The sequence below is a fragment of the Oryctolagus cuniculus genome, chromosome 6, assembly GCF_051225735.1.
Source record: "Oryctolagus cuniculus isolate XC-2025 breed Fujian yellow rabbit chromosome 6, ASM5122573v1, whole genome shotgun sequence".
Taxonomy (NCBI): Eukaryota; Metazoa; Chordata; class Mammalia; order Lagomorpha; family Leporidae; genus Oryctolagus; species Oryctolagus cuniculus.
The window spans coordinates 84,363,976-84,377,148 of NC_142872.1; the positions used below are offsets into that span (position 1 = coordinate 84,363,976).

General features: G+C 40.4%; 1 protein-coding gene and 1 pseudogene across 8 annotated transcripts in view; both read left to right on the plus strand.

The window, feature by feature from the left end:
• The window catches only part of SDCBP (syndecan binding protein), a 33,813-nt gene that overhangs the window by 19,173 nt on the left and 1,467 nt on the right, over window positions 1-13,173 (plus strand). For 4 of the 8 annotated variants that reach the window (XM_051844505.3, XM_089335272.1, XM_089335274.1 and 1 more), the window contains 4 exons: window positions 6,909-7,070; window positions 9,195-9,370; window positions 10,208-10,379; window positions 12,167-12,258. In XM_051844505.3, coding sequence (XP_051700465.1) covers window positions 6,909-7,070; window positions 9,195-9,370; window positions 10,208-10,379; window positions 12,167-12,258 — 602 coding nt within the window. The remainder of the gene's footprint in view (window positions 1-6,908; window positions 7,071-9,194; window positions 9,371-10,207; window positions 10,380-12,166; window positions 12,259-13,173) is intronic. The other 4 variants (XM_051844506.3, XM_089335273.1, XM_089335271.1 and 1 more) reach the window with 1 other exon arrangement.
• LOC149126216 (high mobility group protein B1 pseudogene) lies at window positions 4,701-5,461 on the plus strand (annotated as a pseudogene).

Genomic DNA, 13,173 nt, shown 5'->3' on the forward strand with positions numbered 1-13,173 from the left:
CATTTGTTTATTTACCCAGTGTTTGTTTGTTTATTTAGACAGGCAGAGTTAGACAGTGAGAGAGAGACAGAGAGAAAGGTCTTCCTTCTGTTGGTTCACCCCCCAAATGGTCTCTACGGCTGGCGCAGTGCGCCGATCCGAAGCCAAGAGCCAGGTGCTTCCTCTTGGTCTCCCATGTGGGTGCAGGGCCCAAGCACTTGGGCCATCCTCCACTGCCTTCCCAGGCCACAGCAGAGAGCTGGACTGGAAGAGGAGCAACCGGGACAGAATCTGGTGCCCCAACTGGGACTAGAACCCAGTGTGCCAGCGCCGCAGGCAGAGGATTAGCCTAGTGAGCCACAGCACCGGCTTTACCCAGTGTTTATTGAAAACTTGTGTCATTAGGGATCCAAGTGGGAAAACAAATGGTAGGTTTTTTTGAAGAGGTAATTTAAGAAATTAGATAAAAAGGCTGAAGAAATGAAAAAGCAAACGTGGAATGCATATGTAGTGACAGAAAGTGTAGCTGCTTCCTCTAGAACAACAGTAACACAAGGAAGAGGTTAGACCACAGTGTGGAGAAGTTTAGGGAGAGAGCCACTCGGAGCTGGGACTCCGACCTTGGAGTGTAGTTCTAGTACTTCGTGGAGCTGTATTGAGGCTGGCTCTAGGAGTGTCAGTAAAAGCTGGAGACTGGAAGCAATTCCTGCTCTCAGGTCAGGCTCAGGCATGCTGACAGGAACAGAAAGCAAACAGGACGGAATAAGGCGCTTATTTAGTCTCTAATGCTCAAGTAGTGGAAGCTAACCAAGCACACAGTCAGAGGAAAATGTAACTTGTGCAGTCATACTCCAGCGTCACCAGGTAGAGGTCGGAGCTGACAGTACAACTTACTTCTGTGATCCCTTGTGCTCTGTCCACACACTTCTACAGACACTTGAAGTTCAAAGGGCAACAATAAAAACCTTATACTTTCCTCTTAAAAGATGCAGTTCTCTTCATAAAATGAAAATTCAAAAAAACTTGTTCTGTAAATGGCCTCATAATACCCTTCTAGGCTTTAATGATAAATCATGATCTCTATCCCATATTCTTGATTATTTACAACTTTTAAAAATGAAAAATTATTCTCAACTCTGGAGTTTACAAAATCAAGTGTTGACTGTTGACATAAAAGGCATTGCTTTCAGCCTTTCTCCAGAAAGGCACAGTGCTGTCAAGGCCCTTTCTTGACGGTGGTTATGCTGTTGATTATGATGTGATTTAATTACTACCCTAAGTATTCAGATTTCCAGCTAATACTTTGAACTTGAGACAAAAATGTAAGTTAACCACTAACAATTCATGTATAAAGCAAGCATGAGAAACAAAAAGGATTAATTGGCTGTGTTTATAGAAACTCTGCAACTAAAGCAGAGAAGATTGTCATAGCTGTTCTGATTAGCATAGTGACCTCAAGGCTTCACTTAGATTTTATGGCTTCTTTTATTCATTGCATGTATTTGTTCTCTTTTCCCTTGGCCAGTACTTGAGCTGGTTGTCTTTTTTTTGGTAGGTGACCTAAACCTCCATTTTTGAGGCATCTGAATCTCTAGGGCTCTTCAGTGCCCTGCCTTTCCTTTTTCTTTCATTTGTTGCTGAAGATTTCTGTTAACTCTTATAATAGATTCTTCATCTCATGTACTTTATTTTTTCCTGTTTCCTGTTTTCCTGTTTCATCTGATTCTTGCTCCCATCCTCTTACTTCATCTTTGCTGGGTGGTGATTGGCAAGTGAAAATTGTATAAATTCAAGGTGTACAACATGCTGTATTGATGTGCATATGTATTGTGAAGTGATTACCATAATCAAGCTAATGTACACATCTGTCACCTTGCAGTGTTGCCATATATTTGATGTGTGGTGAGAACACTGAAGCTACTGTCCTAGCAAGTTTCATCCATGTAATACGGTATCAACTCCAGTTACCATTTTCTACACTGGATCCCTAGAACTTCTCGGTTTTGAAACAAAGTTTGTGTACTTTGACTATTATTTCCCTATTCTTGCCTGCCTGCTTCCAGTTAGTTCCCGGACACCCGTTCTTCTACTCTATGCTTCCACGATTTCAACTTTTTAAGAAACTACTTATAAGTGAAACACACTGTCTACTTATTTATTTTGTTTGAAAGGCAGAGTTAGGCGAAGACAGAAAGGGATCTTCCATGTGCTGGTTCACTCCCCAGATGGCTGCAATAGCCAGAGCAGGAGCAGGTGGAAGCCAGGAGCTTCATCTGGATCTCCCACATGGGTGGCAGGGGCCCAAGCAGTTGGGCCATCTTCGATTGCTTTCCAAGGCCATGATCAGGGAGCTTGATTGGAAGTGGAACAACTGGGACACAAACTGGTACTCATGTGGGATACTGGCGTAATAGGTGGTGGCTTTACCCCTACCGCACAAAGCTGGCCCTTGTCTTTTCAGATCATAGTCATGCTAACATGTGACGTGGTACCTCAGTGTGGTTTTCATTTGCTTTTCCCTGATGATTAATGTTGTTGAGTACTTGTTAAAAAGTTGGCCATTTATGTCTTTGTGAAAATTTGAGTGTTTTGCCCATTTTTAAATCAGATTTTTTTTTGCTGTTGAGCTCCTAATGTATTGTGGATATTAAGCCCTTATCAAATACATCATTTGCAAATGTTTTCTCCCATTCCATAGGTTGCATTCATTTTGTTGCTTGCTTTCTTTGCTGTGAAGTTTTTTAGTTTGATAAAGTCCCACTTGTTTATTTTTGTGTTTCTTGCCTGTGCTTTTGGTGTCAAGTTCAAAAATTTGTTAAGATCAGTGTCCTGGAGTTTTTCCTTATTTATTTATTTTTTCTTTTTGGATTTTACATTTCACATTTTAATCCACTTGGATTTAACTTCTGTGGTATAAGTTTTGATTTTGGCATGTGAATACCCAGTTTTCCCATTTCCATTTATTGAAGAGACCATCCTCTCCCCATTATATATTCTTGGCACCCTTGCCAAAGATTAGTTATATAAATCTTGTTAGCTTATTTCTTCTATTTCTGTCTTCATTCATGGTTTCCTTTAAGTCCATGAGCATATTGAGCATATTTATAGTAGCTACTTTAAAATCTGGTCATTTTATGATCTGTTCTGTTTTGGAGTCTGTTATTGACTGATTTTTCCCCTGATTATGGTTACATTTCTCTGCGTGTTCAGATGCCACCTAGTATTTTAATTGGATGACGGTCATTATGAACTTTACATTGCTGCGTGCTGTGTTTCTTTTTGCAGGGGTGAAGGTCTGGCCTGCAAAATCATTTGGTCTGGCCTTTCCAAAGCAACCATAGGCGGTACTCAAAATTCATTAAATTAATTTTTAAGTTGATAATTTTGTATAGCCAGTGATTAGTGTTATAAATATCCAAATGGTCCTTGGCAGAAAAAGACTTCCCTACCCCTGACTTAAAGAATATTAGCACTAGTTGGGCCAGCGCTGTGGCTCAGTAGGTTAATCCTCTGCCTGCAGTGCTGGCAACTCATATGGGCGCCACTTCGAATCCTGGCTGCTCTACTTCCGATTCAGCTCCCTGCTGTGGCCTGGGACAGCAGTAGAAGGTGACCCAAGTGCTTGGACCCCTGCACCTGCTTGGGAGACTTGGGAGAAGCTGCTGACTCCTGGCTTCGGACCCTGAGAGGCTTGCTGTACACTTTGTTGAGTTAGTTCTGTAAGACTGTTATTCTGTTACTAAGAAAGTGTGTCCTCACCGGGTTCTTCACCGAGTGCACTGGATGCCACCGTGGCTGTGGATTCTTGAATGTCTCCAGCCCTGTGTAATCTCCAGGAACTGTTGGATCTCTGAACATCCTTTGCTTGGCCTTGGGGATTCTCACCTCCTGCATACCTGGGTTACTGTCCATCCAGATGCAGCGTCACCTGGAGCTGTGCCTGTAACTGCCTGCTCTCCAGACTCTGCTTTCCAAATTCTGCCTCACCAGCTGGCCTTAGCCTTCCTGACCTCACATCTCTGTCCTTTCAACTCAGCAAGAGCACAGTGCTCTGCTTGCGATTCGTTCATAAGTAATTTCTCTGGCCTTGTTTATTGATTTTGTGTATATTTCTCCTGTTAGACTGTCAGCTTCAGAATGTTCACTCATTCAAAAGTCATAAAAGTTGAAGCACATGGATTACAGCTAAAGAATGAATTTGGCTCTTAAAATTTTCTTTTCCATTTTGTTTTCTGATTGTCTTATGTCTCTGATAGCTGTAATTTCTTTTGAACCTTTGTAATTCTATATAAATAATATCTTGTAATTGTGTCCTGATTTCTAATATCATAGTGTGTGAATGAGTGATAGATGCTGCTGTTAGACTGTCGGCTTCAGAATATGCAATTTGAATGACCATAAATTCTAATGGAGTAAATTTTTGAAGTTGTGATGTTTTCATCTGAAGGTTCTTTCTTGTTACTGCTGCCCTGAGCATCACAGTTCATGGCAGATTAGAGCTTTATGTCTACTGAAAAATCTTTCTAACCTATCACAAATTGTAATTAAGAAGCCCTGGTAAGTCCTTTCCTCACTGCCTTTTGGTTGAGGAGAAAGTCCACTTACAACAAGAAACCAGCAGCACAGAGAGAGTGAGGAGGCTGCGTCTGGGTCCGCTCTCACAGCCATTGCAGTACATTGAGCTCCATAAGACAGTGCTGGGTCAGCCAGATGGGCAGTGAGCAACTCCCGGCCTCGCTGAGGTAACAGACCTAAACATAGACAAAGGAGGGCCTCCGAAGCCGAGAGGCAAAATGTCGTCATGTGCATTCTTCGTGCAGACTTGCCTGGAGCAGCGTAAGAAGCAGCACCCAGATGCTTCTGTCAACTTCTCAGGTTTCTAAGAAATGCTCAGAGAGGTGGAGGACTGCATCTGCTGAAGAGAAGGGAAGACCTGAAGACATGGTAAAGGCGGACAAGGCTCGTTATGAAAGAAGTGAAAACCTACAACCCTCCTAAAGGGGAGACAAAAAAGAAGTTCAAGAATCCCAATGCACCCAGGAGGCATCCTTCAGCCTTTTTCTTGGTCTGTTCCTAGTATCACCCAAAAATCAAAGGAGAACATCCTGGCCTGTCCATTGGTGAGGTTGCAAAGAAACTGGGAGAGTTGTGCGGTGACACTGCTGCCGAGGGCAAGCAGCCCTATGGAAAGCAGGCTGCTGAGCTGAAGGAAAAGTGTGAAAAGGATGTTGCCGCGTCTCAAGCTAAAGGGAACCCTGGTGCAGCAAAAAAGGGGGTTGTCAGGGCTGAAAGGAGTGGGAAAAAGAGGAATGTGAACATGATGAGACGAATAAGTTGGTTCTAACGCAGTTTTTTTTCGTTGTCTATAAAGCATTTAATTGACCCATATATACAGCTCCTTTTGAAGAAAAAATGAAATGTGAGGCTATGTAAGATTTGTTTTAAACTGTACAGTGTCATTTTTTTTTTTTTTTGTATGTTAACACACTACCAAATGTGTCTTTTGATAGCTCTGTCCTGGTGGTTTTTCAGTAGCCACTAACCTTGCCTGGTACAGTATGGAGGTTGTAAATTGGCATGGGGATTTAAAGCAGGTTCTTGTTCGTGCACAGCACAATTTAGTTATATATGGGGATGGCATTTTTTTTCATCTTCAGTTATCTGATGCAGCTTCTACGAAATAATTTTTCTGTTAACTGAATACCACTCTAATTGCCAAACAAAACAAAAAAAAAGGTTGCAGCTGTTTTGACATTTTGAATGCTTCTAAGTAAATACAATTTTTTATTAAAAAATGTTTTTTTCTTAAGAAAACTTGAGTTTTCCGTAGTATATAGCCATTCTGGGGCATTCTCCTTTTGTGTCTGATTTCTAATTCGTAGATGGTTATTAAAGGAGATGAGAAAAAGTATTCGATACTTCATGTGTGTTAGAACTTATATCCCTTTTCCTTTTTTTTTTTTTTTTTTTTTAAAGATTTTATTTATTTGAGAAGTAGAGTTACAGACAGTGAGAGGGCGAAGCAGAGATGTCTTCCATTTGCTGGTTCACTCCCCAAATGGCCACAACAGCTGGAACTGTGCCGATCTGAAGCCAGGAGCCAGTAGCTTCTTCTGGGGATCCCACAGGGGTGCAGGGCCCAAGCACTTGGGCCGTCTTCTACTGCTTTCCCAGGCCACAGCAGAGAGCTGGATCGGAAGAGGAGCAGCTGGGACTAGAACTGGCATCCATATAGAATGCCAGCACCACAGGCAGAAGATCAACCCACTGTGCCATGGCGCAAGCCCCATAACATGCCCTTTTCTTTTAATCCTCACTAACATTGTGAGATAAGAATGTTGCTCCTTTTAGACAAACTCTGAATGGATAAATTATCAAAGATTAAACTGTATAAAAGAAACCTGTGGAAATGTCTTTCAGAAGTATACTATGGCTGTTAAAGTCTAAGATAATACATTTGAGATGAAGACAAACCACAGTAGTCATTACTTGCTTAATGATGGGATACATTTTGAGACATGCTGTTACGTGGTTCATCATTATGTGTTCATCATAGATAGTATACTTATACAAGATCAGAAAACTATGACATCACCAGCCAATAAAATTTTATGGGATCTCCATTGTGTATGGGGTCCATTGTTGACTAAACCATCGTTCTGCAGTTAGTGACTGTACACATGAGACCAATGCCAGTGATTTTGAAAGAGAAGACAGAGTAAGCCATGAATCTAATGGAGATGCTAAGTATGGCAGTGATTGAAAGAATTACAAAAAAACAGTGTCATATTTGCAGAAATCCAACTTTATCTGAGGGAACTTGGTATATTACTTTTTGGAAAACCACAATTGAGTATGTTCTGCTAATTACCATTGTAGATTTTTTTAAGTGAGTGCTTCTAAATATTGACACATATATGTTTTGTCAGCAGTTGGTAGCAAGACCTTCCAGTGTGAACTATATGGTGGCTCCTGTAACTGGAAATGATGTTGGGATTCGCAGAGCAGAAATTAAACAAGGGATTCGTGAAGTCATTTTATGTAAGGATCAAGATGGAAAAATTGGACTCAGGCTTAAATCAATAGATAATGTAAGTATTTGTAATACCTATCGGAATTTACCTGAGTAGTTAGAGAATATTAAGTGATGTTAAAATAATTTGAAATGGAAATGCTTTAATTAGTTACAGTAGCGTACTCGTAATTGAGAATATTCTAAATCTGCTATCCCAAGTTTGTTTAGAGATGCTCTGTTTTGAGGAAGCAGAACTGAAGTTTCCAGACGCCTTCCTTTGTATGACTTTGTGTTTTGCCTTGCTTTGAATTCTTCAACTGAAATAAAGTTCAATGGTCTATGTATTTTATAATTAAATCAGATAATAGAATTCTGGCATTGAAATGGGTCAGCATATATAAATTAAACAGTTGATTCAGTGAGAATGTGTTTACATTTTTAAAGCAAATGATGGTGATTTAACTTCTGAGATGGTTTTTTTTATTGCCTTGTTTTTCCATCTTTTAATTTTTTTATATATTTATTTGAAAGGCAGAGTTAGAGAGAGGGAGACACAGAGTCAAAGAGAGAGATTCTATCTGCTTGTTCACTCCCCAAATGGCTGCAACAGCCAGAACTGGGCCAGGCTGAAGCCAGGAGCTTCATCTTGGTCTCCTATGTGGGTACAGGGTTCCGAACACTTGGGACATCTGCTGCTGCTTTCCCATACAGCTCCATTAGCAGGGAGCTGGATTGGAAGTGGAGCAGCCAGGAATCGAACTGGTGCCCATATGGGATGCTGGTGCTGCAGGCTGTGGCTTAACCCGCTGGGCCATAGCACCGTCCCCTCCAATTTGAATTTGATAGGTTATTTTCTGAGCAAAAATTTCTAATTAGGGCTACCATTACTTTACTTCTCATCTTAACATACTGTAGAAATGAAATAGGCTTATTCCTGAGGAAACCTTTAGAATTGTGAAAGATGTGCTGTATCTTTACCCCGATTTAAGGTTTTAGCTCTTATCTATTAAATTCTCTATTTTGTTTTTTGTTATTTATTTGATAGGCAAGAGATAGAGAGAGGGACACATACACACAGAGGTAGAGAGCTTCCATTTGCTGGTTTACCTCCCCAGCAGTGGCTGGGACTAGGTCAGACCGAAGCCAGGAGTGTGAAATTCTGAGTCTCCCTTGTGCATGCAAATATTTAGGACATATTTTGCTGCTCTCCCAGGCGCATTAGCTGGGAGCTGGACCAAAAGTGGAGCAGACGGAACGTGAACTGACACTCCCATAAGAGATGCCAGAGTCACAGGTGGTGCTTTAGCCCACCACAGTGCTGACCCCCATTGTAGGTATCTTGGCAGTGGATTTGTGCTCCAGCCAGTGCACACTGGCCCACGTCATGGAATGCCACCTAGTTCTTTCTTACTACCCCAAGGTTAACCAATGAGAAGAATGTGTGATGGCCATTAGCAGTGAGCCAGATTGGAAGTGGGACAGTCAGGACATGAACCGGCATCCATATGGGGTGCAGGCACCACCAGCATTAATTTTACCTGTTATGCCACGGTGCCAGCCCCCATAATGGATTCTTCACAAAGGCTCATGTGGAGGTTAATATGTTTATCATTTTGGGCTGTTAAACTCTGTAATCTTTCTTGATTCTGTATAACTTAGCAAATGAGTAAAGGAATCGATTCCTTCAGCTCAAAAGGTAGAAGTATGACCTTAAACCATCATTTTTTTAAGCTGTAAAAGAATTCACCTGACTTCCAACACTTAATTCACTTCCCACCTTCCATGGGAAACATCTGGCCCATGAGCCACATAAGGCCTGCAGTCCTTTGGTCTGGTACCCTTGCAATTATGATAATGTGCTTATACCTATTTGGCATTGTTGGACTCAGACACTTGATTTAGTTATCCTACTTTATTTCCTTAGTCTTTTTATTTCAAGGTGGTGGAGGGGTGACTGAAGTTGACCTAGTGCATCATGATTTGAGTTTCATTTTTTTTGATTATTCTCTGGGGGCTTTGCCTTGATAAATTCTTCAGTTTGTTTTTAAGGGAGTGAGAGCACATTATATTCCTATTGTTTTTTCTCTTTAGTTTTGGTTATTAGATTTCAACTACAAACAGCTGTTTCCTAATTTTCCAATGTGTTAAAACCATTATTACAGCAGTGGTAAATGACCAAAGTTATTTCCTTATTATCTAGGGTATATTTGTTCAGCTAGTCCAGGCAAATTCTCCAGCCTCATTGGTTGGTTTGAGATTTGGCGACCAGGTACTCCAGATCAATGGTGAAAACTGTGCAGGCTGGAGCTCCGATAAAGCTCACAAGGTGCTCAAACAGGCTTTTGGAGAGAAGATTACAATGACCATTCGTGACAGGTAAGCTGCTGCTAAAAACAGTTCAAATGGAAATTTTCTTTGGCTTTAGGATTCTGTGAATACAGTGTGTTGTTCCAGAAAACTATCAAATGTTACTGATGAGCCTTACAGTCTTGCAGATGGTACAGGTGGTTCTTACGTAGTTTTATTTTTTTTTAAATAGCATTTTGATTTTACAAAAACACCTTACTTCTGAGCTTATAAGAATTTGACCTCTCAGTAGGTATTCTCCATTCTCTTTAGAAAACAAAAGGTGTTGGAAAAGTAGTTACGTAGCATGACATCTCTGGTCTCACTTACCCAAAGTCCTCTGCTAAAGCATACAGTCTAGGGCCTTTACATACAGTGTTAGGATTCCTTGTGAGGGTCAGAGCCTGTGTAGAACTAAGTGGGTTCAGAGTCCTGAAAATGAGATCTGGCCTTATGGGTGGAAGGTGCTATTTTGTAGTTATTTATAATTTTTAATTTAAAAAATTTTTTTCAATTGAAAGGCAGAGCAACAGATAGTGGAGCAGACAGTACATGAACCAGGTGCCCATATGGGATGCTGGCATCACAGGCAGCGGCTTAACCCGCTAGGCCACAACGCTGGCCCCAAAAGAAGTCTTGATTAATGAGTCAAACCATAATGAAGAGATCTAAAACAAACAAAAAACCACCTTTTAAAACAATAAAAGTAGTCTGTGAATGTATGCTCTCACTTATAGTAAGTTGCTCTTACTAGAAACATTTTGCCTTTATTGTAACAAGTACCCAGTATGGCAGAGCTTATTGCATATGAAATCTATTAAAATGTTTATCCTAAATTTAAATTTTTAATTGAACCCATGTTTATAGGCCTTTTGAGCGGACAATTACTATGCATAAGGACAGTACTGGACATGTTGGCTTTATCTTTAAAAATGGGAAAATAACATCCATAGTGAAAGACAGTTCTGCAGCCAGAAACGGTCTCCTCACGGAACATAACATCTGTGAGATCAACGGCCAGAATGTCATTGGATTGAAGGTACGTGACAGACCTTGTGCCTCACGGTCATTTTGCAAGTGTCTTTTTCTTTGACATGTTTTCATACTTCCAGAATAGAGAAACTAAGTGGACAAGGGGAGACATGAGACAGATTTGGGGCTCTGGCATAAGCTAGCTGAGCTCTTTGGCTGTTACCAGGTTCTCTCTGCTGTTACCTAGATTTATCATTCCTGTAAGAGGAGGGGTATCAGAAATCTGAAAACAGAGCTACCACATGACGGCCGTCCCACTCCTGGGAATTTATCCAGATGAAATGAAATCAGCATATGAATTATCTGCACCTCCATGTTTATTGCATCACAGTTCACAATAGCTAAGATAGGGAATCAACCCAGATGTCCATCAACCCATGACTACAGAAAGAAAATGTGGTGTATATATGCACTATGGAATATTACTGAACCATAAAGAAGAATGAAATCTTTTTTTTTAAGATTTTATTTATTTGAAAGAGTTACAGAGAGGAGTAGAGACAGAGATAGAGGTCTTCCATCTGCGGGTTAACTCCCCAGATGGCCGCAACGGCTGGAGCTGTGCCAATCCGAAGTCAGGAGCCAGGAGCTTCCTCCAGGTCTCCCATGTGGATGCAGGGCCCCAAGGACTTGGGTCATCTTGTACTACTTTCCCAGGCCATAGCAGAGAGCTGGATCGGAAGAGAAGCAGCTGGGACTAGAACCGGGGCCCACATGGGATGCCTATGCTGCAGGCCAAGGCTTTAACCCACTGTACCACAGTGCCGGCCCCGAAGAACAAAATCTTTATCAACAAAAGGGATGCAACTGGAAAGCATTATACTTCGTGAAATAAGCCAGTCTCAGACAGACAGTGTTTCCCCAATCTGTTATAATAGATTACAAAAAATGTATATGATCAAAATTGACATTTTGAGATTTGATTATTATTTATAGCCCTTGTTTCTACTGTTGAGGAAAAGTGATTTTTTTTCTTCTATTAAATTCTTTAAGTACTGGAGGGTTAAGTTTATGATTATAAAATAAAGTATGTCATTGTAAAAATTTTAAAAAAGGAAGAAGGGTGGGAAGTATGACTGTGCTCCTAAATGTGTATATATGAAATACATGAAATTTGTTCACCTTATATATAAATTATTTTTAAAAAGGAGTGGTAGACAAAAATGTTCTGTGAAGTCCCTGGAGTGAACTTTGGTGAAGGACATGAGCAGTGATTTCCATGACTTTCTGAATGAATATTTCCCCAGCTGTTTTTCAGTATAGGAATATAGGAAATGAGTAAAAGTTTTGGATCACGTTCATACCTTTTAGTTTTTTCTCCTCCTAAAATCCCTAAATATGAGGGCACTTCAATATTTTTGTGGGAAAATGGAATTAAAAGTTTTTAAGTCCCTACAGATTGAATAATACACTTGCACGAACATTTTGAATTCCCTTAAGTCTGTCTTAAGGTCAAAATATGTTAATTAAGACCTGCCTATGTCATAAAGTTTGGCTGAGCATACATGGTTAACAGAAAAGATAATTTTCCCCATATACAGTACCACAATATTACCTGAAATAATGAAAATGTGGCTTTTTTCTAATATATTCAACTCAGTTTTGTTACTATCTATAAAACTGCTTTCTATAGAATAAAACTTGGTAAGGAAAACTAGAAAAATAACAAATACCTTAGTGTTTTAGACATGCTAGCCTAACATAACAAGAGGTATGGTGTATATTTCTTTACCAAGAATAATTTTTTTTATTAAAGGCTTAGTAAAATTAATTTTCATTATGTGTTTTCATCAGGACTCTCAAATTGCAGACATACTGTCAACATCTGGGACTGTAGTTACCATCACAATCATGCCTGCTTTTATCTTTGAACATATTATTAAACGGTAAGTACACAAGTCTTCAAATACTACATATAGTTGTATGACTTATGTAAGCATTGCACTTTTCTTTAATTCCCAAAGCTTGGTTTATTGCTAAGGAGTGATACATTTATTTAAAAATTTGAAGAATAAATTATTTACATCCAAGGATTGGCTGGTAAGGATGACTCTTCCACAGCTTCCAAGTATGGAATGAAATTCATCCTATTACTGGCCAATTTTTTTTTTTTTTTTTTTTTATTTGAGAGCTAAAGTTAGAGAGATAGAAAGGTCTTCCATCCACTGGCTCACTCCCTAAATGCCACAATGGCTAAGGCTGAACCGATCCAAAGCCAGGAACCAGGAGCCACTTCCAGGTCTCCCACATGGCTGCAGAGGCCCAATAAGTGCTGCTATCCCAGGCCCTAGCAGAGAGCTGGACCAGAAGAGGAGCTGCCAGGATACAAACTGGTGCCCATTTGGGATGCCAGTGCTGTAGGCAGAGGCTTAGTCTACTATGTCACAGTGGCAGCCCCTCTAGCTAAATTTTTACATTGCCTAGTAGAAAGAGGGTGTCCAAGCAGAAGTGGACAGAGGTTGGCCTGCTGTCTGCTTTGAACAAATGACTGCACCCTGGAAGTCTAGTGATGGTGGTTCAGGATGGAGAATTCTTGCCTGTGGGATGTTACAAGTACCGGTTTCTATTCCCTCCCACGCCTCTGAGGACAGGTGAGAGTTGGGTAGTGCAGCCGTCCCTAGGAACTGAGGATTGGAAAGCTGTGTGAGAACAGAAAAGGGCTAAGAGTTACTTCTCCAGAGCTTTTCAGATCCTAATTTCTGTCAGTGTTTTTGCCATGCCAGCTTGGAATCGTTTCAGAATCATTAACATGAATGTGGAAGTGAAATTTAAAACACTCATAAATATAACCCTTCTTAGCT